Genomic DNA, 25,973 nt, shown 5'->3' on the forward strand with positions numbered 1-25,973 from the left:
AACCAAATCAAGTGTGGCCAGCCACATAAGTGCAGTTTGCAACACACAGAGTTCAAGCACCACAAAGCTATCAATCAGCTCTTACCTTCTTGATTGAGGGGTTGGTCCACTAACTCCAGCAAGACTACGACTGACAATTTAAAGCAAAAGCAGAGACACTGAAGCCATCAGCTACAAACGATGAATACTGAAGCGGTTTGCGAAAAACTATGCAAAGCCTCCACCTCTTATCTCTGAGCCAGCACAGTGGAGAATTAAATACCCTGATTGGAGAGAAGCTGCAACATCCATATTGGACCAACTCTTAAGCCATGACTCCGTAATAAATAAAGTCAAAGTAACAATCCTAGAATGGTGGTCATAAATTTGCACCAGCATGTAAGGTTCACTGCAAAATGGTGAAGGAGAAGAGACCAACAACTTTAGACAGATTTGAAAATCGTTGCAACGGAGCATCATATTTAGAGTTTCACTCCTGGATGGTAGAGGAGGTGAGGAATGTGCATTTTATGGCCCCTAAACTGCAGGGGCTGGACACCGGTAAGACAAAGGCTTGCCTTTGTGCATTTGCACCGCAAGTGTCTTCATATGCCCAATCTTCCCCCACCAATCCTGCCTTCTTTCAAACAGCTAGGCCACTGACTAAAATGGCATCTAGAACAAGGCTTAATCTTAACGGCTACGAAACGTCTCACCAGAACAATAAAGAATTGATGCGCAACAAACAAGGACTTTAAAAGAAACAGAATAGGCTAGTAAATTCAAAGCAGATTCAGATTGATCGCAAAGGTCTTTGAAATTAGGAAAATTAAGCATAAAATTAGCAAGCAATATTACCTTTACCACAGGAGGTGTGGTAGCGTACGAATTAAACACTAGCTGCATAAAAAGCAATATCAAATGTTATTAGTACCTGGCCCAAATCAGTTTAGCAAAGGCAGCATCATTTTTCGGTCTTCCACAGGGTGAAGACTAGCATACTCACAGGTCTGCCCTTACGGCGGATAGGTTACAAACTTGTACCATTGAGGTTTTAACTGGTACCAAAGGATGTGGAGACGACTAGGGGAGGTGAATGGCTTGGTGGGACGAAGGGCACACTGTCAGGGGAGTAAGTGCACCCACTGTGTAAAACCTTAAACCAATGATAAAAATAAATATATATATATATATATATATATATATATATAAAAAAAAAGAACACCACAACCAGATGCATTGTAAGGTTTTAAGCGAGTGTTTTTATTATCCTTCCCCCACAAAACATCTTCAACACGTTTCAAGAGGTTCACTCAGAGGATGACAAGCTACAAAACCAATACCTTTAAACTTAAGCGTGAGGGCATGGAAACAAGGTGTTGGCAAACCAAATATAAGCCAGCTGCTCTAAATCCCCAGGTAAACCTGGAACATGCTGAAACTTTAAATCCTTTTTTACTTTTAAATATAGAAAGATAAAAATGGAACAAAACATTCATTCATCACCCTCCCCTCAAAAAAAAAAAAAAAAAAAAATTTAGTCGTGGGTGAGAACAAAACGGAAACCGTACTACTATAATACAAAACTGACTACCACGCGCTGTACATACCGGTTCAACCTCCCGCCCAATCCCACCCCCCAAACCTCCCCCACTGGACGCTAGTGATGCAGTCCTCCAGGTCATTTGCCCGCCTGTTGGGCCTGTCTGCGCAGAAGCACGTAGATCTTCTCTTTGATCCAGTCTTTGTTGTATGGTTGGTACGTCTGGGTGTCCGCACGGTACCTACAAGAAAAAGGTAAAGGTGTAGAGTTAAACACCAGGATATGTGATCTACAGTTTTACAGTAAGGTTAGGCGCGTAGAAGCCAAACAATCAGTGGAAAAGGGGTCCATTCAGGTATAGACCGGTAACTAAAGAGGCGAGGGTGATGAGCTAACAGCTGTGGCACAAGGGAAGGCATGTGGCATTTAGAAGTCAACCATTCACTTCCAAAGGGTTTTGTATACAAGAGCACACTGCCAGCTACATGTTCTTCTGCCCTTCCATTCTTTCAAGTTGACAAAATAAATGAAAGAATAGTGTACCGCCTATAAAGACAACGTCAATTTCTGTTAGAGAACACGGAGTAACAGTTTATAGACCAAGGGAATCAATCACTCCCAGTCCACTGTCTCACATTAGGGGAAAAAAGAACTGCCAACTTAGGCAAGAAAGCACCGATCGCCAGCACCTATTAAGACAGTGATCTAGCCAAGTATACAGATTATTAAAATCATCAGGAACAAAACTATTTTAAACTACTAATAAGTACAACACAATGTCTTGCCTGTAACTGTAGGCTTGGTTGCACAAGCACTACTAAAAATAATAAAAAAAATAATTAAAAAAAGACTGAAAAACTAATGGGTCACTGTACCCGCGAAATACTTTATAACATCACCCGGTATAGGGGCTTATTTATTTATTTTTTGTAAGACTGGCAGTCTTCTAAAGACAAGGGCATGCAAAGATAGCCCCAGACATATTCAAACACCCTGAACAACCTTCGCTCATGTGCAAGATCCCCTCCAGCCACCCCCCCCCCCCCCAAAAAAAAAAACTTTAAATTGACAGCACTACTTCGTGCCATTAGTCTTCTGGGAACTACAAGGTCACAACACTGCAACCTTCTCTGGATCTGTGAAACAGACTTCCCGCTAGGGCTGTTAAGCAGTATGAAAAAGACAGCCAGGCAGTACCTTCTAGGGCACTATTATTTCACATGCCATTTTAGCACACTAACATTATCTGGGGGAAAAAAAAAAAAGAAGCCTGTAGCAGGTTTACTGGGTAAAGCCATCAGCGAATGAAAGGCTATCACTTAAACTTTACAAAAGGATCGCTGCACCACGTGTGGCTTTTTGACAAATTGAGGAGTTCGAGCTAAACATTTAATATTTAAACCCACAATGCATGCAGTAGATGGCGGATTAGAGAGCAAGTGCATTAAAACAATTCTACAGAGAACAGCAGGGATGCAGATCACAATGGCAGTAGCCCCGTCGAAGCTCAGATTGACATACTAGACCAGGCTTCTGCAGTCAGTAGCTCGGGAGCTACTGGTAGCTCTCCAGCTACCTGGGAGTAGTTATCCTGTGTGCAGTCCAGCCTACTAAATTAGAAGCTTTTGTTTGGTTGAACTATTATACGTATATCAGAACTGAAAATCATGTATTTTATATGAAAGTGTGTATTCTCAGAAGCCAAAACATTTAGAATCGATTTAAAGCAGATATTTGAATGATGAATCATGCACCTTGGTGCCAGGGGGTCATCACACCTGTGCGTATGTATTCCCCTTGTAGAGGCATTTCAAATTGACTAAGTCTTTTTTACATTACTGCTGGCAGTCAAGCTTAAATTTCGCTTAAAAACCATAAAAGCACATAAAAAAATAAAAACACAACGTAAAGCAAAACATCGTGCAATATTCCAGCTAACAAAAAAGAATTGCCTCATAAAATAAATTAGTCCTATTCCTAAAGCAACAGATTTCTTCCTCATAAGCTATGTACAAATATCTACCAACTCATAAAACTGATTTGGATGGATTATGCAATACCCTTTGTGCTTCTACGTGCTTTCTAAAACCTAAATTACTGCAAATTGGTCGTATCCATTTTGCTCTAGTAATACAACCGAACAAAAGAACACGACGTGCGCAATGTTCTTAATAGCATTGTAGCCACAAAGTCCAATTAGCGCGATTTACTCCACCCTCTGCTTCCCCCCAAATCCTCATTTTGAATTAAATGTAGTAGTAAACAAAGTGCAGAAATCAAATCTCATGAACAAGATCTCAGCCATTGGTGGCTGCACCTATCTAGCTTTGGTTTGAAACAGACTTTGTTGGACAAAAATCATTCGGACAGTTTCTTCACTCCTGGGTTCTGATGACGCCTTAACAAATAGGACCAGTAAGCCTGTTCGAGCAGAACCTTGCAGTGAGTAGTCATCAGGCCTGGTTCACCCCACCATTTTTTTAACAATAACATAACCATGGTAGTGAACTGCATTTGTCCATTTTCATCACTTCCACCAAAACCTCCCCTGTAATGGACTAAATCTTTCATCACCCACATCCTTATCCAAAAAAAGTAAAGGTCTAAGGAAGGCCAGATCGTCTCCCCTCCTAATTGACAAGTCTTGAAAAACTGGATTCAATGGGGTACTTTTAGGGAGATGTAGCAAGGACAACGTGCATTCATTTTCTTCACTTCTCTTGCAACCCAATCAATTGATCCCCCACAGTTCAGCCCAAAATAGGGCTGCTGTTTGTGCTTTACATTTGCATATCTCAAGGGCAGGAGAAATTGCCCTGCACAGTGAAGTTTGATGGAGTTATTTTTTGTAACAGCCCTAGAATTCTGGGCCAATATTGCTTTAGATTTATTTATCTGTGGGGACCAGGACACCCGAGTTCAAAGTTACACCAAGGTAACTAAATGATCAACAAACTCCAACTTGTGCCAGTATCAGCCAGATTCCGTTTGAAGCCCCTATGGGGTTTAAATGCCATGCACTTAATTTTCTGTATGTTCATCATACCTTTTCTTCCGCAATAACTGCTAAATGAGTTTAAAAGATTTTGGAGGCCCTTCGGCATCAGTGATATTAGAATGGTGTCTTCAGTGAATAATTATGCGGTCACAGGGGAGCTGCATTAATTTGGTGCATCGTATGTACACTTTGTAAAAGTCTACCACGTCATTCATTTACAGCGACATTAGCGTGGGAGCCAGCACACACCCCGTCCTACCCCTCTTCTAACTGGGATGGGATAAGTTACTTGGCCTTGTGGGTCCCATCGTACTCTGGCATAATTGCCCTGGTGTAGCCTAATAATTTGAAATAAAAAAATTAAGAACTTTTTTCAATGAGGCCAACAATAAACCCCTTGGCACCAAGTCAAACCAGGGCTCGAAATATCTTCTCGACCACTCCCAGTGACGAGTTTTATTTTATGAGGTCGAGCTATTTTTAAATTCCACTTGACCCTGCTGGCAAGTGGACAAACAGGTGCTCTGTTTTAACTGAATTAGCAATTAAGGTGCCTTAAAGTCTTATTTGTCACATTTGCTCTGTGTTTAGAGACAGAGGTCAAAAGTCAGTTTGTCTTCTTACAATGCAAATACTTTTCCTTGTGACTGCAGAGTTCCAGGATTTTGTAAGGTGAACTGTCTGACCTATGTGAAGTGAAAGGCTTTCGGTGTCAGCTTTTTTCTAACACACATTTATATAACTAAGTCAACTTTACAAACATTTCAAAATATATTTCAGTAGCTGTGAAAGACCATTTTTGTACTTCTCTGTGATGAAAAATATATTTTAATAAAATGAAAAAAAAAGTCAGAACACTACTTGGTGATGTGCAAATGATAAATGTTTTCTGAAACCCAATTTTCACACATTCTTAATACATTATATAGTTTTATCAGTAAAGCTGCAAGTTAGTGGAAAGGTTTTTGGAAATTTCCCAGAAAATTACTCTGCAAATGACAGTGCACTACCACATCATGCTTTAGTAATATATTTATTAATAGTGAGTGTTTGAACAAACTGAGAAACACTCCTGCTCTGACGGCAAATGTGTACCCTATGTGTGCTAGATTTAATATACATGGAGCAAACGTTTAGTCTATTTAATCAAACAAGAAGATTTTTCAACAGCAAAAAATGATGAACTCATATTTGAAGGCGCACTCATATGTGAGAATGAAGAAGAGAATGTAAAATACAATATTTGCTTAGGATCACACAATTTTAGTCCCGTTTCTGGGTCAAGTACATTACAGTTAGGGTCGAGTAGTTTATTCAAGCTACTCGACTTGCAGATCAAGCAACATTTTTATGATTTATTGAAGACTGCAAACGCTGTTTTGAGATCAATAAAAGCAATATGTAAATGGATGTTTCTTAGCATACTTCCATCCCAAACCAACATTTGAACACTTGGTCGATCAAACTTGCATGCAGCCTAAACCCAGCCTGATACGGCGTAAGTGCTTTATAATCACCCATCCAGATAATCAATCTGTTTGATAGATGTTTTACAGAAAATATATGCTAAACGGATCTTAAACTAATTGGCCTATAGTTTGCAGGATCCTGCTTGTTACCTTTTTTGTGGATTGAACTATTTCAGCTCCTCTCCGCGTCTCACGAATTGGTGTGCCTGAAGCAACTGCACTGCAGAGAAGGTTAACGTATGGCACCCATACATCTTTAGCACGCCTTAGCAAATCACCTGGAATTTTGTCAAGGCTCAGCACTGATTTTAATCCCCTCTATTGCCGGAGTTGTTTCTTCTATGGTAAAAGGAACCAGACCCGGTAGCCCCCGCCCCACTGCTGACCAGACACTCTTCCTCATTTTCTGTTGTAACCAGGTAATCGTCTATTCCATACATGTCACTAGCCCATTTGGCAGCATTTGTATACAGTTCAGAGAAGTGCCTAGTCCAAGTTTCAGGATCTACATAGTAGTCACTATGTACACAGGCATCTGTACTACCATGCGCTACGATTTTCCAAAACATGTTGCTATTTTTTCTTTTCACCGCTTTGATTAGTTCTTTCCAATTAGCATCATCCCAATCCTGCGCTTTCAATAATGCAATCTTATACTCTGCCCTTGCTTCTCGAATACCCATGCTGTTCTTGGTCTTAAGCTCCATTAAAAAGTGCTTTTTAGCCTCGCTACACTTTTCTGAATTCCATTGATTTGTCCTAGTCTTTACTCATGGGTTCCCCTTATTTTTGTTCATAGTATTTTTCATTCATTTGTTCTTTATCTCTTCAGCTAAAAGGGAATGTACAGCCATAATCTGGATTCTAGAAGGTGGCCGGCCTATATAGGGAGTCAACATCTGCAAAGGCTGTATATATCCTGGTCAAAACATCTGTTTTTGCCAGCATCGAAGGCCACCTAAGTGACCTGCGATTGTTCACAATCACTAGCTGGCCTTGGACAAGGCTTTCAAGTATAGGCCGTGAATCGAAAAGTCTTTCATGAAGGGACAGGCAGAGGGGGTTATGATCTCTATCTTCTCTACTTTCTACTTCAAAATGTTTAGCCAATTCCCATTTCCCTGCACTAAGCAATACGTATTCTATTTTTTGAAGACAAAGCCTCCTTCACATACGTGAAAGCACTAGGGCAATCAGACTCCATCCTACCATTGCACACTCAAAGGCTACGCGCTTTGGGATTCAGTACCCCTGAAACTATCAAAATCAGTGACCACTAAGGATTTAACACTAAGCCTTCACCGTCCGATATAAACATAAAAAAAAAAAAAAACTCCCAGCCACCCCGCTCCTTTACCCAGATTCCTAGTATGTCTGTGGAGGCCAAGTCAACAATCTCTACCGAGACTGGTAGAGATATTTTAACCCATATCAACAGCCTTCCTGAAGATTTACCTTTTAGCGAGGGAATATCATTAGTATAGAAAGCCTTATACACTAGTTTGTGCATTGCATTTAGTAGCCAGGTCTCCTGGAAGAGGCAAACGTGGAATCGGTCAGGGTATTCCTGCCAACCCAGCTCCACCACTTTGCCTTTTAGGCCTGCTATAATCAAAGAGGTCATGGACACATTAGATTGAATTTCTAAAGGTGCCATACAGAGTCCCTACAATGAGTGCCCCTCCTCTGTCCACCTGGTGGGATGGATTATCTTGAGTTAGGCTGCTGATAATCTTGCTAATGAGGGTCACTAATGTAATCTTGTCTGATGACAACACTAATTTTAATAGCTCATGGTGATGATTTTCATTGAACAGAAGTAGCTCGTTAGTGAAAAGGTTGAAGACCCCTGAACTATCAGTTTAGAAAACATGGTGAGATTTTACTTTTATTTTTTTTCAATTCAACAGGCCTGAAAAAAATCAAGACATACAGCTTTCTAGTAATTGGGTAAACAAGCAATTCAAGACACACAAGAACAATCAAATCTTAAGATAGCTAGATGCTATATCCCATTCAACCCTGATCCAGTCTTAGAAGAGCAGGAAAAAAAGTCAACAGTGCCACCAAGTGGTCACCGCTCGACTGTACATCTTGACAGCTAGGAAAATACCATTAGACAAAACCAGTGTATATTGCCATGGTGGCTCACAGATTTAGGATCCACATCTATTCTAATCAACCACACAAACAACCTAGGACTCATCCTGGACACCAACCTCACCATGAAGTCTCAGGTCACCGCTGTCACTTCCTCATGAGTCCATTTGCATTTGATGCAAAATCTTCAAGTAGCTCCCATGGACGCCAGATATACTATTACCCTGGCCCTAATCACGACTACGGTGGCACTATGCCAGCATACCAACCCATCTTCAGGCTTCAAACCATCCAAAATGCAGCCCCCAGACTCATCCTCTACTTTCGGCACCAAATCCACACCTCAGAGCTTCACTAAACTCCTCATACATGCATTCAAGTCATTGCAAAACAAAGGACAGACAAACCTCAATCACCATCTTCACTTCCATCAACCCACCAGACACGTTCGCTCAGCATCATTCCTTACACACACACACACAGAAGCAGAACGTTGATCATTCTCATACCAAGCATCAAATCCTGGAATTACCTCCCAACTCAACATGGCATCTGCCTTTCTTCTCGAACTTGCCAAGGAGCTGAAGTCCTGGGCCAACGTGAACGAAGACGACACAAAACCATGGGCTCCATCCACTCTGGATCTCCGTCTGACCCATGCCCACACCACACCTTTAACAAAGCAAGCGCCACCATCGCGCCCAACCTCTGCCAAGTCATCAACAGCTCCTTCGAGACCGCAACCTACCCAGAGAGCTAGAAGCATGCAGAGATCAAACCCCTACTCAAGAAACCCAAGGCGGACCCGAGAGACCTCTAGAACTTCCGCCCCATCTCCCTTCTCCCATTCCCGGCCAAGGTCGTCGAGAAGATAGTCAGACAACTGACCCACTACCTCGAAGAAAACACCCTGGACCCATCCCAGTCAGGGTCCCGCAGCAACCACAGTACGGAAACCCCCCTCATCGCCGCCACTGACATCAGGGCCCTGCTTGACTACGGCAAAACCGCGGCCCTCATCCTCCTGGACCTCTCAGCCGCCTTCAACACCGCCTGCCACTGCATCCTACGCGCACGCCTTCACAATGCAGGGATCCGGGACAAGGCTCTGGAGTGGACCACCTCCTTCCTCTCCCGCAGAACCCAGAGCGTCCGCCTCCCCCCTTTCCGCTCCGAAGCCTCCAAGATCATCTGCAGCGCTCCCCAAGGTTCGTCCCTCAGCCCTACATTTTTCAACATCTACATGGCCCGCTCGCGTCGCTCGGCTGCACAACCTCAACATCATCTCCTAAGCCGAAGACACCTAACTGATCCTCTCCCTCACTGCCAAATTTAACCTCCATGAAGGAATGAAGGCTGTCGCCAAATGAATGAGGAACAGCAAACTGAAATTGAACTCGGATAAGACAGAGGCCCTAATCTTCGGCACCAACCCCAAAGCATGGGACGACTCCTGGTGGCCGACAGCTCTGGGAGCAGCCCCAACACCCACCAACCAGGGCATCATCCTCAACTCACTCTCCTCGACCAAGCAAGTTAGCGCTGTCTCCTCAACCTGCTTCAACACCCTCCGCATGATCTACAGATGGGTCCCCACAGATACAAGAAGAACAGTCACCCAAGCCCTCGTTAGCAGCAAACTTAACTACGGAAACACCCTCTACGCAAAAGCCCCGGCCAAACTCCTCAAACAACTGCAACGCTCCCAGTCAACAAAAGGATAACCTTCAAGCTCCTCACCCACGCACACAAGGCGCTCCACAACACTGGTCCAGCCTACCTCAGATGACTCACCTTCTACACCCCGTCCCGCCAACTCCGCTCAGCTGACCTAGTCCTAGCCACCGTTCTCCGCATCCGGAGAGCGACTACCAGAGGCAGATCCTTCTCCCACCTCGCCGCCAAGACCTGGAACACCCTTCCCTTGCCCCTACAACAGACCGAAGACCTGCTGACTTTCAGGAAGCGGCTCAAAACCTGGCTATTTGAGCAGTAGCAGCCCCCGCCCAGCGCCTTGAGACCCTCACGGGTGGTAGTGCGCTCTACAAATACACTGATTGATTGATATTTTAATCAGTGTGGGACAGACAAAACTGCCTGTGCCGAGGCCAGGCCTCATACTCTCACCTACTTAGGACTAGACAGGCATAGGTGCAGGAAGTTTACTTCAGCACCCCCTAAATATCTATGCTGATGTTTAGAAAGTTAAATAAAAATGATGATGCACCCTTAACACAGGCATAGAAAAAAAAAGTCAGTAAAATGTTACTAGACCTGCAGGTCAAGTAGCTTGAATAATCTACTCAACGTAACTGATGTACTTAACCCGGAAACAGGCCTCAAATTGTGCGATTCTAGGCAAATACTGTGTTTTACAGTTGCCTTTTTTTTCATTCCCACGTGAGTGCACCTTAAAATATGTGAGGTCAGCATTATTGTTGTGTTTGGTTTGATTAGATACACTAAAACATTTGCTCCGGTTTTAATAAATCTAGCCCACATATAGAGTACACATGATCAATGCATGACTTGCCTCTTAGTTTACTAATAGATTTGCCATCAGGGCAGGATTGTTTCTCAGTTTGGTTAAACACTCACTTTAAATAAATATATGCCTAAAGCACGTGGTAGCGCAACAGTAAATTTCCAAGAAATGTCCAAAAACCATTCTACTAACTTGCAGCTTTACTAATAAAACTATAGTGTAGTAACAATCTATGAAAATTGGGTTTCAGAAAACATCATTTACACACCACCAAGTAAAGTGTACTGACTTTTTTTCATCCAATTAAAATGTTTTTTTCAATCACACAGAAGTACAAAAATGGTCTTTTACAGCTACTGAAAGATATTTTCAAATGTTTGTAAAGTTGACTTAGTTATATAAATGCTGCGTGTTAGGAAAAACCTGATACCAAAAGCCTTTCATTTCACATAGGTCAGACAGCTCACCTTACAAAAATCCTGGAACTCTGCAGTCACAAGGAAAGGTATTTGCATTGCAGGAAGACAAACTGACTTTTGACCTCTGTCTCTGAACAGAGCAAATGTGACAAGAATAAGATTTAAAGGCATTTTAATCGCCAATTCAGTTTCTGACTGAACAGAACACCTTCTTTGTCCACTCTCCAGAAGGGTCGAGGGTAATAAAAAAATAGCTCGAACTCATAAAATAATACCCAGCATAGAGAGTGGTCAAGTAGATTTTTCGAGCCCTGTAACATAATTTGTCAACCTTATAATTTGTGTGCGACATCCGTGCAAATGTACTGTCCATTTCAATTAAAAATATGTAGTCTGCTTTAGTAATGTATTTACAAAACGCAAAAACAGCTACATACCACACCCTTACCACTCCCTGCTGAATGAGCGATGCTCACCTGAAATACATATTCTTTGTGTAATGCTCGAGTTTTTCACAATCTAGGTGACTTCTGTTAGGTAACATTAATGGCAGCACCCACACTCTAAGAATGGTCCTAGCACGACTGGACAAGGCAGTTAATTCAGGCCAGAGTTCTTTTTTCAACACAATACTTACACAAGGCAGCTGAGATCAGCCAGGTCATCAATGAAGTCGAACAGTTGACTGATGTCATAGGTTATGGAAGGACTGTTGGGGTTCATTCTCTTCAGATGCTCTTCATACATTTTGCAGACCCCTGCAGAGACAAAAACAAACACTGCAGCAAACACTACACGCAATAGGACATAATTCATCTGCTCTGCAATCCCCAGTCTCACAGCAATGCAATCTTAGTGACCATTTCTCAGTGATGCCTTTCAATGAAAATAATTCACACCAGCAACGCTGGCACTGCAGAATGTTTAAATATCGAGGTCCAGTCTACTCAAACCAAGAATGATCATACGGTGTGGCACAACCATCCTGTCGCATGAAACCATAAGGTGGACAGTGACCAGTTTGTGGCTTGTTCATGGAATTCGGCTTCAGTCTAGCTCTGTTCAGGCAGAACTCAGTCCACATTATACATTGCGCATAACTCCGGACGTCCCCTTATGGGGGCGGGGGTTTAAAAAAAATTAAGTGCCACAAAACTGTGGTGGAAAGAACAGTCTGAAATGCCTTCTATGCAACCGTCTGTCCACAAGGTTCACTACTATATACAAAATATCTCTGCGTAGAGTTGGATAACACTGTGGTATAGTCACAGCAAGGATTGCAGGTGTCTTGGTGAGAAACAGCTTAACGAAGAAACATTTCAGAACTGCATCCCGTCTTTTTTATATGTGGTCAACACCAAAATAACAAAATCTCCACTTTCATGTTCACGTGAAACAGTTTGGATGCTTGAGATGCAGAGGGCTTACAGCAGGAGCACAAGCTTGCGACACTGCATCCGCTTGAGTTAGAGCTATTGGCTTTGTAAATGCATAACTGGACTTTTCTTGCTACATAAATTGGTCACCCCACTGCATAATTTGGCCCTCTGCCACATAATTCCAGAGGCCCTGCATAATGAATTGAGGCATGCAAAATAAAAGTCGAAATTGCAAAGGAATGTGGCACACTAACTAAATGTCCATGTTGTAGTGATAAAAGCACTAAGTACTCTCACTCCACACAACTCTATCCTGTTGCCACGTACGGGCAGCTGACCACGAGTCAGCGAGCTGGGAAAGACAAACGGCACAAGCACATTACATCACACGCAAATCACCGCCCGTGTGTTTCAAGCCTCACGTTGTCATTTTACTAACGAGAGCCTGGCTGCTATACAATCATGCATCACATCAGTTTGGAAGAAAGGGAAGAAATACAAGTTAAACTATGGTTGTGTGTTTGCGGGAAATCCTTTATTTCATTTTGGCACGTAAAGCTGTAGGGACAGAGTTGAAATACTATATCTAAGGAGTCACAGCAGCATGTCAAAGTTCAAATGATAATCCTACTATTGGGCTGATGAGTTTTTGGTCTGCTTGGGTGTGACATTTTCGTGTTTGTGTTGCACGTACACTGGGGCCTTTTTAAATTTTGTGCATGACAATTCAATTCACACTTAATCACATTTGCAATTACTGAACGGAAGCAGAAAACTAGCCACAACAGCACAACGTATAGCAAGCGCCGAGTTGTACATTCTAATACTCATAGCACTGGAATTGCACCAAGAAGTGCCAGCAATACATCCAGCAAAAGTAATTAAAACAACAAATGGAGGTGGGTGAGCCATGCAGAGTGAAAGGCGCGGCTGCCATATGTAAACTAAGTGTGGCGTGCCGCACTGCAACAATTGAAGGAACAGGAGTGCCTCAAAAGCTCCATGAAAACATGTTCGAACAGGGAGAAGGTGATGTGCAAGGACTAGAGCTGACTACTTTGAAACTAAGGACCCAGGTTTGAGTCACAGCGGACTCAACATCACTTAATGCCCCCCATGCCTCAAAATAAAAGTCCTTGTATAATGTAGCTGGTACTCAGGTAAAGCCTCCAAAGTTTAAAAAAAAAAAAAAAAAGTCATTAAACAAGCGGACGGACCTCAGTCATCCCTCCCACCACGGGGAACGCACCCAAGATAACAGCCTGATTTACAGTCTGGTTTACAGCGCAGCCAATTGTCCGGCAAAAGAAAAGGGGAAGCTTTGCGGAACCCAGACAGGAAACGAAGAAAAAAAAAAATTCCCCTTAAGAAGAGATAAAAAAGTACAAAGCATAATTATACAGTAGTTGGTCCCTATCCCCAAAGAGCAGGACTAACGGGCATGATTGACTACTATCAAGGAAGGATTTTAAAAATGATACCGAAAAGAGCAAATGAAATGGCTGTAATCTTACAATTGGCACACCCTTGGCCCACAGCTAAGTCACTTGTAAAAGGTACCAAGGGCTCTGTGACCAGGGTAGGTCCCAAAGGGCTGCAGCATATTTTGTGCACACCCTAAGGAACCCCTCACCAAACACATGCACACTGCCATTGCAGATTGTGTTGCTGGTGTGGAGAAAATGGTAAAGTCGACATGGGGTGGGGAGAAATAAAGAGGTGTTTCTGGTCCAGGGAGGACCTGGCTTGGCTGTTTGGGCTGGACTGTTACCATGAGGAACAGGGTCAAGACTGATTTGCATATGGCTGGGCCCAAACTGGGGTGGCATGGTGAGCAAAAGAACGATGGATTAAACCCAGATCTGTGACTGGGGGTGAGTGCTTGCATTGTTCAGCACTCCGTCCGTCATCCTTTTGTGTTGCTACACCCTGACATGGTTGGCTTCTATATATCCTGGACTTCTATTGGAGATGCGGTTCGGAGCATGGTGACTTCCCCCCACATTTTGTAGACATGTACGCCGATCACTATCTTCTGGAAGAAGTCCTGAAACATATGAAGGACGTCTTGGGGTTCCCTTTGCCAGCCACCTACTGCACAGTTATCCTGGGTCTTGAGCCCAGCCATGTGACAGCCATTACTAACGCAGACTGGACTCTAGCTAGTTAGATGATACATGCAGCCAGACAATCAATAGCCACGGCATGGAAGCAGAAAACGCCAACCTCCTTAGTTCAGTGGCTCATCAATCTCTGGCACGTCAGGACACTCTCATGGCTTAACTCATACAGATGACAAAGCTCCAGGCTATCTGGCAGCCAATGATACGTCATCCCTCTCAGATAAGTTTACTTGCTTTAACACGCCACGACAACTCTTCTTGTGACAGCTTGAGGCCCGCATGCGCATCACTCCTTCGACTGGGCCCGTCCATCACACCACATAACTGCTGCTTGGTTTTACACGCCGTGCATCTATAGGTCCTCACTGTTATCGCCACCTTATAGGACCTGAATGTCTGTTAATGCTTGCTGTTTCTTTTTACTGTTGAGGGATATCTTCTTCCCTTTTTGACTCCTTTTATGCTCAGGCAGTAAAGAGAGTGGCTCTGTGAAATATGTAACATTGGTGTTTATATACAAGATTATGATAACCAATGTCAAATGTGCTTATGTACTGCTTTCCTGTATCGAAGCACTGAATGTCCTCAGGGCCACGTGTTTGTTGTACGTGCTAAACTCAGATTTTAATCAAAAGTTCAATGCTTCATTCCTTTTACGATCTGTTAAATTAGTCTATCCCTTTTTTCTAAGTGTAACTGATACATTATGCTGTATTATGCTTGTCCGTTGTGGAAACATCTGTACTGGCCTTGTCGTCCACAACAAAAAAGAAAATACATTTGTAACAGAGCAATAACCATGTCTTAAATAAAATAGAGCAATGGGATACAACAGCACCTAAAATACTCAAAGCCAAGAATGGCAGTCCGGCATTTACCTACAAATGAGCAAAACAGCAGAAGACCCTGCTCAACTAAATCACATCAGATCCCATGCTCTCCAAGAAGAAGTCTAAAGGAACATGTGCCCAGAGACTTCTATCACAAGACCACACATGAATCACCCCTCCTCTGACCTAGCTTATACCCTCTCTATAGGGTCTTGCTCGCTAGCTCACCTGGAAATTGAAGCACTTCAAAACAGTTAAAGAATAGGTAAAGCAAAAAATTATTAAGCGGGCATATTGCTTTCAAATAAACAAGCAGAATAGAGTCTTCCGAGCTCAAATTCTTAAAAATGTGTTCCGGAATATCAAAGGGGTTTACCCATACTTGGGAAAACGTTCAGCTGCGCTTAATGGTATAAAACAATATTACATTTCTTGCAGCCCCAGGGAAGCACGTACCTTCCATGCACTCATTGACAGATTCATAATCTGCATATGTTCTTCCTTCTGGCCTCTTGGTGGGCTGAACGAGCAGAATTGTGTGAGACTGTAGGAAAAGAAAAGTGAGGAGTAACGTTTCAATGAAACAATGGCATGGACTATGAGCACATGAAAACTACAGTACAGTATAAAGAACATGCACTTAAAACGGACAAAACATGCAGGCTAAGAAAGCGGTGGAAATTCTATGTCATTATTAGAGGAAGCCCAAACACTAACGAGTAAGTGTCCAATCGCAACACTTCATCCAAAAACTAGTGAACAAACTGTGGTAATTTTAGAGTGATGAGTGACTGCTTTGTTAATGTACAGTAAGATACAGCTTCTCATATAAGAGTATGGAAAACTTCCATGTTCAACTACCAACAGCCCTTGTTCAGTCCCACAAGATCCCCTGCTGCTAGTGCCCATTACCAGCTATCCCTCAAGGACACACCCTCTCAGGTGCCCATGCCAAACACGAAAGAAAGCCGAAAAGAACACTGGGAGCCACTTTTCACTAGGCACAAATGATATAGACAAGGGCCTATGGCACTCTAGGGTAAAGTATAAAACATGTTCAAAGATGAACAGAGCAGGGCATGGCCTGCATCAGGCCAGGACAGCTGGGTCTCCAGCTGAAGAGAGGAACAATGGGGACATACATCACCCATTAACAAGAAACGTAATTATCACGGTATATATCTGTGAATGGAATCCAACCAATGACATTGTGGTTAGGCCGCCAGAAATTACCACTACCACTAGAATGCGTCATACAGTGTAAAGAGCGGGGATGTGACCTCCTTGACAGCAAAAGCTTGACTTGCCCAGTGCTTGTACACGTCAAAACATGGTCCTAAAACCAACGCCCAAACACCTTCAAATAGTGATGGTTAAGAGCCGACAGAACTCCAGCTTATGGCTGCACTTTTGGAAACAAAGCCTCCCCATATATCCTTGGCAGAGATCTCGTCCCTACATCTTTCAGAAAGAGCAAGAATATCCACAAAAGTCAAAAGTAATTAAGTAGTCAGAAATACTGTTGACAAGAAACTGAACAGAAAATAACCAGGAAATAAAACATTTCATCAAAGCATCATTTGAAAACATGAGCTAAGCCAGAAACTAGAAGGATCCACAGGTACATCTCAATGCCAACCACCGACAGGACAGGCTGCAGCAATGAACGAATTGACTAAGAAACCTCGCCAAACAGCCTTGGAAACACACTGATTCAATCTAAATGCGTGCCTAGAAATGGTCCAGTTGGAATTATTTCTCACTTGACAGAACCCGGTCCCACAACAGAAACCTATCTTTGGATCAGTGTGTCCAGTGCTTTTTAGCAAGCTAAACCGAAAGCCCTGTCCATCTAAGTAATCCCATACACAGCTACCCAAAGTCGATTTTGAACAGCATTTTTCTTGTATACCCAAACATGCTTTGAGCCTCGACAGATACAGCGCAGGAGACCACTTTCCAGGGTTAAAATTGTCAGAACAAAATCTGATACACAGCAATACAAATAAAGAAGGCTCTTCCGCTCATCCGTGAGCATGTACAACTTCTGTCTGCTGACTTTCCAACGTAAGAGGAACAAACTCAGGGTTACGGGAGCTCGAGTGCAACTAGACAAGGAAAGTCTAACAAATACTAACTTTAGTAGCATAAAAAAATAGACATCAATATTACCCCTAGACAGTTCATTCTAAGTGACTTATTTCATTATGCAGATGAACATCCCACCTCCATTACGTTTGAGACAACAAATTCAGAATCAAGGAACCTTGTAAGCCAGTTGACCCTGCGCTTTGAAATTAAAAGAAACAGAACAGCTCTAGTTTATTAAGACAGCTGCGTTAAAGCGGACATTTTTGAGTCATGTTTACACATTCAGCCTCAGAGGTTCCGTTAGGGCTCCATTATTTTGTTACAACTGTTCTCACCACACTTCACCCAGCACAGACACCAACATTCCTTGTATGATCACATTCTCAAACCATCCACACAGCACCCTAGAGCAGAAGTCTTCAAACTGGGGAGGCTAAACTGTGGCCAAAAGAAATGTTATACAGATAACATGCTTTTGTTTTAAGCAGAAGCATGTTATTGCAGTTTTAAAGAGGTAACAGTACTTAACTGCAATGTGTAAATAGGTTTAGACATATTTAAACATTGCCATCTTTCTGGGGGGGGGGGGGGGAGCATTAAAAAGTTTGAAGACCACTGCCCCAGAGCATGCCACTCACTTGGCCCCAAGCATGCACAAACACCATGTCACTTATTTCATCCCATTTCTTACATAAAGGAACAGCCTAGACATTCCACACCATCACAGCATTCCTTTTTTTTCTTACTACATGATAACTATTGAACCCAGTGATGTGGAATTCCTATAGCCAGACTCTAAGAACATATTGTTTGGGGTCAAAGACAGCAAGTTTTCATGTCTATTTTGCCCTTGGGACAAGTAGGACCAACCCCTTGCAGCACAAACCCTGTGGCTGCCAGTCTGAAGTACACTGGATCAGAAAAATGTCATTGTCTTCATATAAGGTAATATTTTTGCAGGGGTGTGGAATTTATTAAAATATCTACTTGTCCAGGGGACAGGTTGCTTCTCAAATCTACTTGTCCTGTAAAAAGATCTACTTGTCCCTTTGGTGCCATGTAGTGTGGCGACAAATTATGGCAGCAATTAATAGCCTCTCTGATTATGCCAGGGCTACTACCACAGTAGGGCTTGAATACTTGGAGTTTCAATCCCTACTGTAGCAATTTCCTTATTTTGCCACCTTTCTGCAGATCTGCATACTGGGGCTGGAGGAAGCAGTAAGCAATAGTTCCAGGGCTGGAATGCCTTTGAGTCTGCAAACCTACTAACCTGCATGTTTTAAAGATTTTCACCAGCTTCTCTCTAATATTTTCCCATAATAAGAAAGGTTGGACATTTACTCCTGACAATGGCAGAATTAGAACTTCTTCCAGGGTTGGGAAGAAAGTGGCTGGAGGGAAAATGAACTTGCAAATGCTCAATAGATTTTCACATGAGCAAATCTACACATCGTATTTACCCACGCTAAAATACAGTTCACAAATATTTTATAGGGGTACGACATATACCATGGGTGCACTTTTGTGACTTTCTTTAAGAATTTGGGGCCACAAGTAGGTAGGTTCAGATTTGTGGCCTGCAAATTGCGAGTCGCAAATCCGAATGTAGGATGGTGTCCTTGACACCATCTGTGATGCGCAAGGGCTTCGCAAATGCCCACATCATGAATAATCATGAGGTGGGTCGCAATTTGCGACCCCCTCACGAATGGTGGCCTGCTGGAGACAGCAGACCACCATGTCTGCGACTGCTTTATTTTTTTGTAATGCAGCCCGTTTTCCTTAAAGGAAAACGAGATGCATAACAAAAACGAAAAATGAAACGTTTTCGTTTCATTTTTTCAGAGCAGGCAGTGGTCCACAGGACCACTGCTTGCTCTGAAAAAATGTTTACAGTGACATTCACAATAGGAAAGGGGTCCCATGGGGATCCCTTCCCTTTTGCGAAAGTGTTAGCACCCATTTGAAATGGGTGCAAACTGTGATTGGTTTGCGCCTGCGTTCGCGGTCACAAAACAATCCTACATTGCACTGCGAGTTGCAATTAGGAAGGGAACACCCCTTACTAATTGCGAGTCGCAAACTCGTTTTGTGATTCGGTAACCAGGTTACTGAATCGCAAAACTGGGTTTGTGCATCGCAATGTGCTTTTTGCACGTCGCAAACAGTGAAAGTCGCTGTTTGCGACATGCAAAAAGCTACCTACATGTGGGTCTTGGTCCCTAATTAGGTCTGGTGTTAACAAAGACATTTTGTTTTTATTAAACTTCTATTTCTCTCTCTTTCGGCTGGCTTTACTGTGAGTGATCGCATTCTGCTCTTCCACAAGGAGCATATTGCCACACAAAGTAGTTTTGTTCAGTGTCAGGAACTACAGTGGCAATCAGTGACGTAACGAAACTGGAGGGTGCCCCTTTGAAAAGAACATGGAGGATCCCCCTCTCCAGACTCACTCAGGGCAGGTGCTGTGCTGACGGGGCCCCCTGGAGGGCGGCTGCGGGGCCTTTGTTATGCCACTGGTGGCAACGTGTGCTTTAAGAGTTCAAAAACTTTTGGGGGGGGGGTTTTGCCAATGTTTGTTACAATGTTGAGGGCCTGGTAGCTCCCACAACAATAAAGTGTTACAAAAGCCATGTCAAAACAAGACACGCATTGATGAAACTAAAAGACTTATAAAAATATGTCAGATCAGTTGGCTTTGTCAGTGTTTGTTTATTTTCATGCTTCCCATAATCGTGTTGAAAATGGCTACACTGATTTTCCATTAGAAATATTTTTGGGAAATACTAGCATGCATCAACACATTTTACTAAATGACACTTCATTTGCATATAATCAGAGAGCATTCTGGGAGCATTATACTTAGCCTAAACTTTTCAAACATGTGTGTACACGTTTTTTTTTTGTACTGGAACCAACGTCAGTAGTGAAGTGTGACCTTAAAACATTTATTTACAGCACGCACGCTAATAATGAAGGCTTTCAAATAATGAACCATAAATACAAGTTCGAACAGCATTATCTTTAGGAAACACATTACCTCAACTGCAGAGAGTTCAACTCTCTGTAAACAGGCAGCCAAAGGGTTTGTGCTGCAGGGGGTTGGGCCTACTTGTCCCAAGGACAAAGTAAACATAAAAGAGGGGCGATAGGAATTCCACATTCCTGTTTTGTTCATATGATAATGCTGTTCAAACATGTATTTATGGTTCAATAATGCAAAGCCTTTGTCATTAGGGTGAGTGCTCCAAGGAAATGTTCTAAGCCTTGGACTATACTATGGAGCGGTTCCAGTATAATAAAGGTTACACGTGTTTGCAAAGTTTAACAATTAGGCTTCTTATAACACTCCCATAATGCGGTTTGATCAGATGCAAATATTTGCAGAATCTTGAAAGCAAGATTAATTCTTCTATGCTTTCAGATTAAGCTGTCCACAAAAAAATGCAAGTAGAAAAAAAAAATGTTTTGCTAAACTACTGTGAGATTGTAGGTACTATTTCTTTGAAGCATCATTTAGTAAAATGTGTTAACGCATGCTAGTATTTTCTGAAAATATCCATCATGGAATACACAAGTTCGGACACTGGTGGTCAGCCTTTTGATTTTGTTAATGCTGGTTTTATTTTGACATGATTTTTGTACAACTTTACAGCTGTGGGACCTGCCGGACCATTATAAAATTACATTGGCAAAAATAATTTTGTTCTCAAGAAGTACACATTGCCACAGTATTCCTGGTTCTGAATAAAACCACATTGTGTGCAGATGTCACTCACAGTGAAGCCAGTCGATAGAGATATGGAATTTTATTAAAAACAAAAGTCTTAGTTACCACCAGACCAGTCCAATTCTTAAATAAAGACAAAAGTGCACCAATGGTATATACATCCTTCCATTAGCGCAAATTTACAGTTTTCACAAATTCACAAGCATTTACAGAAGTAGGCCAGGAATTCGTACTCCTACAAAACAATGGTAAATTTCCAACCTCTCTCAGCATGAGAAAAGATGAAGAGCTGGTGAAACTACCTAAAACATGAAAGTTAGTAGGTTTGCACACACAAAAAATCATTCAAATCCTGAAACTATAAGTTATCACTACCTCCGCCCCCGTAGGTGGATCTGTGGAAAGGTGGCAATAAGGAAATTGCTAGATTTAAACCTTAGACTAGTATGGGCCCGGCACAATAGGAGAGGCTATAACCAGAGCTCTTATCTAATGAAACTGCTGCCATTCTTTGTCGTCACTACGTGGCACCAAAGGGACTGTTGGATTTATGAAGCAACCTGTCCCATGGACAAGTAGATATTTTATTAAATTCCACACCCCACTGATCCAATTCAACAATGACCCAGAAGCTAGACAAACTTGCACCTTCTCCATCTTCGACAAGCAATGCACACAATGACAATGTACCCCAACACACAAATGAGCAGCCAAGCAATTCTCCAAGCTCAATAGGCCACACTTGCAGGCCCTACCAACAGGACCACATGCCAGGCAGATGAAAGCCCCCAAATGACACGATGACAGCCTCCCCACAAGAACATATGAAATTACTAGCATTAGAAAACATGCAATACAGCACTGACAAAACAAAGAAACATGGCCAGTACATAAAATTAGTTTGCATCTGCACAAACAAACATACGGTGAAAGGATGGTGAAGCTCCCATACACTAAAGCCCACAGATACTACCAGTCATATACAATAACAATTCACTTCCACATACCAGAAGCTGTCACTCATGCCTTAGTCACCAGCAACTTGGCCTACAGAACACCCTGTACACCAGGATCACCAAGCACCTCATTAGAAAACTACAATCAATCCAGAAATCTGCAGCTAGACTCATCTTCAACTTCCCACACAAAACTCACATCACACGTTTGGGAGCTCTACCGGCTCCCAATACACAAACGTGCCCGTTTCAAACTCCTCTCACATACATTCAAGGAACTACACAACTCAGGCCTAACTTACCTCAACAATCGCATCTTCTTCCACCAATCAGACCTCTACTCTGCCGGACTCCTATTCTCACACATCCCACGCGTACATAAACCCAGATCAGGACGGGTATTCTCTTACGTTGCTCCCAAAGTGTGGAACTGTCACTCAATCCTCATCAGAGCCTTCTCCTATCTTCCTGAATTCTGCAGGACGATGAAGACTTGACTTTTCAATTAGCCAACCAAAGACATGGCCATGCACATACAACTGCTCAACACCAGGATGCCCTTGCAGGTGATGGTGTTAAATCCTACAATTTGTAGGAAACGAAAATGGGTCCCAGAGCAGACAGGTGAAAGAAAACACACACACTATTCATCACACTGATGTACGCTTCCTCCAGTACCATACAGCTGTTAAAACTTCTCATTCTTACAGTGACAACTGATCTCAGCACACTCAACTATAACTTGTTGCTTCAGGTCACAACATACTTAGCACTCCTCCCGACACTTCCTCATTCGACAAGGTGCCACTCTTCCCTAGCTTTAAACTTAAGTGCATTCCATTATGCAACAGGGTACCCAGGGGCATGGAATTTGTATAGCCAGACACCCAGGACATACTATTTGGGGTCAAGGACAACAAGTTTTCATCATTCAGAAAAATGTGTTGATGTATGCTAGAATTTAAATAATTTTTTTTTTTTTTAAAGTGCATCTTGGTTTGCCATGGGCTTTGCAAAATAGCATTGCTGTGGGAGCTGCTGGGCCCCTCACTATTGTAAAAAAAAAAAAAAAAAAAAAAAAAAAAATCAAATATATGTTTTGGTCTCAAAAAGCACACATTGCCAAAATAGTTCATTTCTAGCACCAAAAAGGCACTTTGTGTGCTGACATGCTCTTTGTGAAAGAGCAGATTGTGATCACTCACGGTAAAGCAAATCGATAGATGTATAGAGACAAATGAAATTTTAAGTAAAAACAAAAAGGTCTTGGTTAACGCCAGATCCATGTAGGGGCCCAAGAAAGTCACAAAGGTGCACCATGGTATGAGCCTTTACATCAATGCAGATTTACATATTTTATTAATTTATAAGAATTTACAGTAGACCAGGAAATTGTGCTGCTAGAAATTATTTGTGAACTGCATTTTAGCACCAGCAAATTTGGGTGTATAGATTTGCTCATGCAAAAATCTGTTGAGCACTTACTAGTTCGATTTCTCTCCAATCACATTTTTTTCTCCAACCCTGGAAGATGTTTTACTTCAAACCTTTGTCAGGGGTAAATGCCCAACATCTCTCATTATGGGGAAAGATTAAAGCGCTGGTGACAATTCTTAAACATACAACTGGAACTATTGCTTACTGCTATCTCCAGCCCCAGTATGTAGATCTGCAGAAGGGTGGAAAAATAAGTAATCTGCCAGTATTCAAGGCCTACTATAGTACGACCCCTAGCGTAATCAGTGAAAATTATCAGAGTTCTTTTATAATGAGATGGCTGCCGTAAGTTGTTGTCGCACTACATGTACTTAAGGAACAAGCAGATGTACGAAGCAACCTGTCCCTCAAGTACATATTTTAATGAAATCCACGTCTCTAGTACCACTCCTCCTCATGTAAAAGCGACCACGCTTTTCCTACAGAGCCAGAGGACCTGAACAGAACGGGGAGAACGACATAAATTTAAGGGAGGACCACAGGAGCCTGAACGTGCAGGCTTGGGATATCAGATAAGGCCACTATTCCAGTCAGTAGAGAACTGCAGAGTACAGGAGAGTTCTTCGTCTTTTGAAATAAACTCAGCAGAAGTAGGCGTAAGCATCTGATCTCTTTGGGATAAATGGTGCCCTGTAGCGATTTACCTTTTTAATGTCGATTTTAATTTAGATAAATTATCGAACACCACGTTTAATATATTCCAAAGTCAGTGAGTTTTAGCCTTACCAGAGGCTTAAACCCCTACGCGCCCAGTCTAGTTTAAAGAATGCTGCCATAGACCACTCCCCTCCACCCCCACTAGCAAATACTCCATGACGAGACTCCAAAATCTAGTTTGAGAGAAAGCAGCGCGGTAGCTCTTCTCCCAGGGGTCCCACCATTCCTGGTCAAGAGATACATCACTTCCTATTGGAAAGGACTCCACCAAACGCATAGTCAATAGTGCTACCCTGGTATAGACTAGTAAAGCCTTCTACTCAAAGCGCCGTAATCCATCTCAGTGGAAAACACTGACCTCTTAGGATAGCGCTTCACATTACAGCCTTCTGCCATTTCCAAACACTAAAAATTACAGACATTACCAAAAGCAACGGTATTCACGTTACATGCCACAGAGACGAGAAGGCGAGCTGCCCCTCACAGGATGCGAATTCGTGATCCGCAGGCCACGGCAGATGTCAGCGGCGAGCGTTAGCCAGCTGAGTACTCGTTTCGAGTAGAAAAGCGAGTTTTCGAGCACGTCTATCCTAGAGGCGAAGGGCACGGGGAGCGAACACGCACCGCCCTCGGGCAAACGAAGAATCTACTCTTAGCACGACGCGTGCTGCGGCCAGCGGAGGAATCTAGGCCGCAGACGGAGAACGGAACAACCGCGAGCAGCGATGACGACTCGGGAAGATTCCAGGAGTCCACTACGGCCTGTATCGCACGCCGTAGGGAGGGACCGGCGAACGACAGGCGCGCCGCCTCCCCAGCCCATACCCCCTCCCCCCGCACTCGGCCGCCCGGTGCGGCCCCGCTTACCATGGTGCGCAGCTCGCTGTCGTTGGTATCAGAAGCGCGAGAACCACGAACGGAAACGACGATCTCCAAACAGGAAGTGACGCATTGCCCGCCTTGAAAACATGGAAAGAGAAAAAGGATACCGAGTCCATCTCCAATAGAGGTAGTAGAAAGCCGTCCAATCAGCGCCAGTCTGTGGCGATGATAAAGCGACGGCCATTGGAGGACGAGGGGCGAGGTGCACGGTGCGCTATTGCTGCAAACCAATGATAGACTAGGGCTTACTCACGTATCAATAAATAAGGTGTACAGTAATAACGGTCAGACCGTAAAAAATTCCAAATGTTAAACACTAGATAATTAGAACGAAGAATATTCGTGATTCTGTGTCAGGGCGGACCTGTTTATGCTTGTCCTCTCTTTTTACTATTTAATACAAGAAATATTATTTCTACTTTACAACTCATAAAACCACTTGTCTACTATAGATAACCTGATTAAAGCTCACTAGTGCTGTCTATAACAATGCCTTATAATGAACTTTATATTATTTATTTGCTGCTCACAGCGGTTGTGATTCTCTGTCAGTACTGGAGGCAAGGATGTAAAACTTTCTAGCAGTCGTGACAAGAATTTTCAATTTCAATTTTCAATTCTGTTAAGGACACGGAGGTGAGGATTATGCTTCTCTTTCTATTGCTTTAATTTCTCAGCAGCCAATAAAATAATTTAATAACACATAATTTCCCAAGAAACCTTTACAGTCACATGACCAACCATGGAGTATAACCCTATATAACCTGCTGACTGTAAAACACTTCCTCTTCTTATGCTCCATGACAGTTAACCATCTCAAAATGTAACGGAA

At 42.7% G+C, this 25,973-nt stretch overlaps 1 protein-coding gene across 1 annotated transcript; it reads right to left on the reverse strand.

Annotated features, from left to right (window-relative positions):
* Positions 1–1,218: 1,218 nt before the first annotated feature.
* ERH (ERH mRNA splicing and mitosis factor) lies at positions 1,219–25,358 on the reverse strand. Its single transcript, XM_069208973.1, has 4 exons — positions 25,127–25,358; positions 15,782–15,869; positions 11,631–11,751; positions 1,219–1,763 (listed from the first exon to the last, which is right to left on the reverse strand). Exons 1-4 carry the CDS (start codon positions 25,127–25,129, stop codon positions 1,661–1,663), a joined length of 315 nt encoding a protein of 104 aa, XP_069065074.1. The 5' UTR covers positions 25,130–25,358; the 3' UTR covers positions 1,219–1,660.
* Positions 25,359–25,973: the final 615 nt, after the last annotated feature.

Source organism: Pleurodeles waltl, chromosome 9, assembly GCF_031143425.1.
Source record: "Pleurodeles waltl isolate 20211129_DDA chromosome 9, aPleWal1.hap1.20221129, whole genome shotgun sequence".
NCBI lineage: Eukaryota > Metazoa > Chordata > Amphibia > Caudata > Salamandridae > Pleurodeles > Pleurodeles waltl.

Bases quoted from the DNA above. Each gene is read 5' to 3' on its own strand.
- ERH (XM_069208973.1), bottom strand. The intron at 11,752-15,781 runs GTACGTGCTTCC...TTGTCTCTGCAG, and splicing joins TGTCAATGAGTGCATGGAAG to GGGTCTGCAAAATGTATGAA. The intron at 1,764-11,630 runs GTAAGTATTGTG...TTTTTCTTGTAG, and splicing joins GCTGATCTCAGCTGCCTTGT to GTACCGTGCGGACACCCAGA.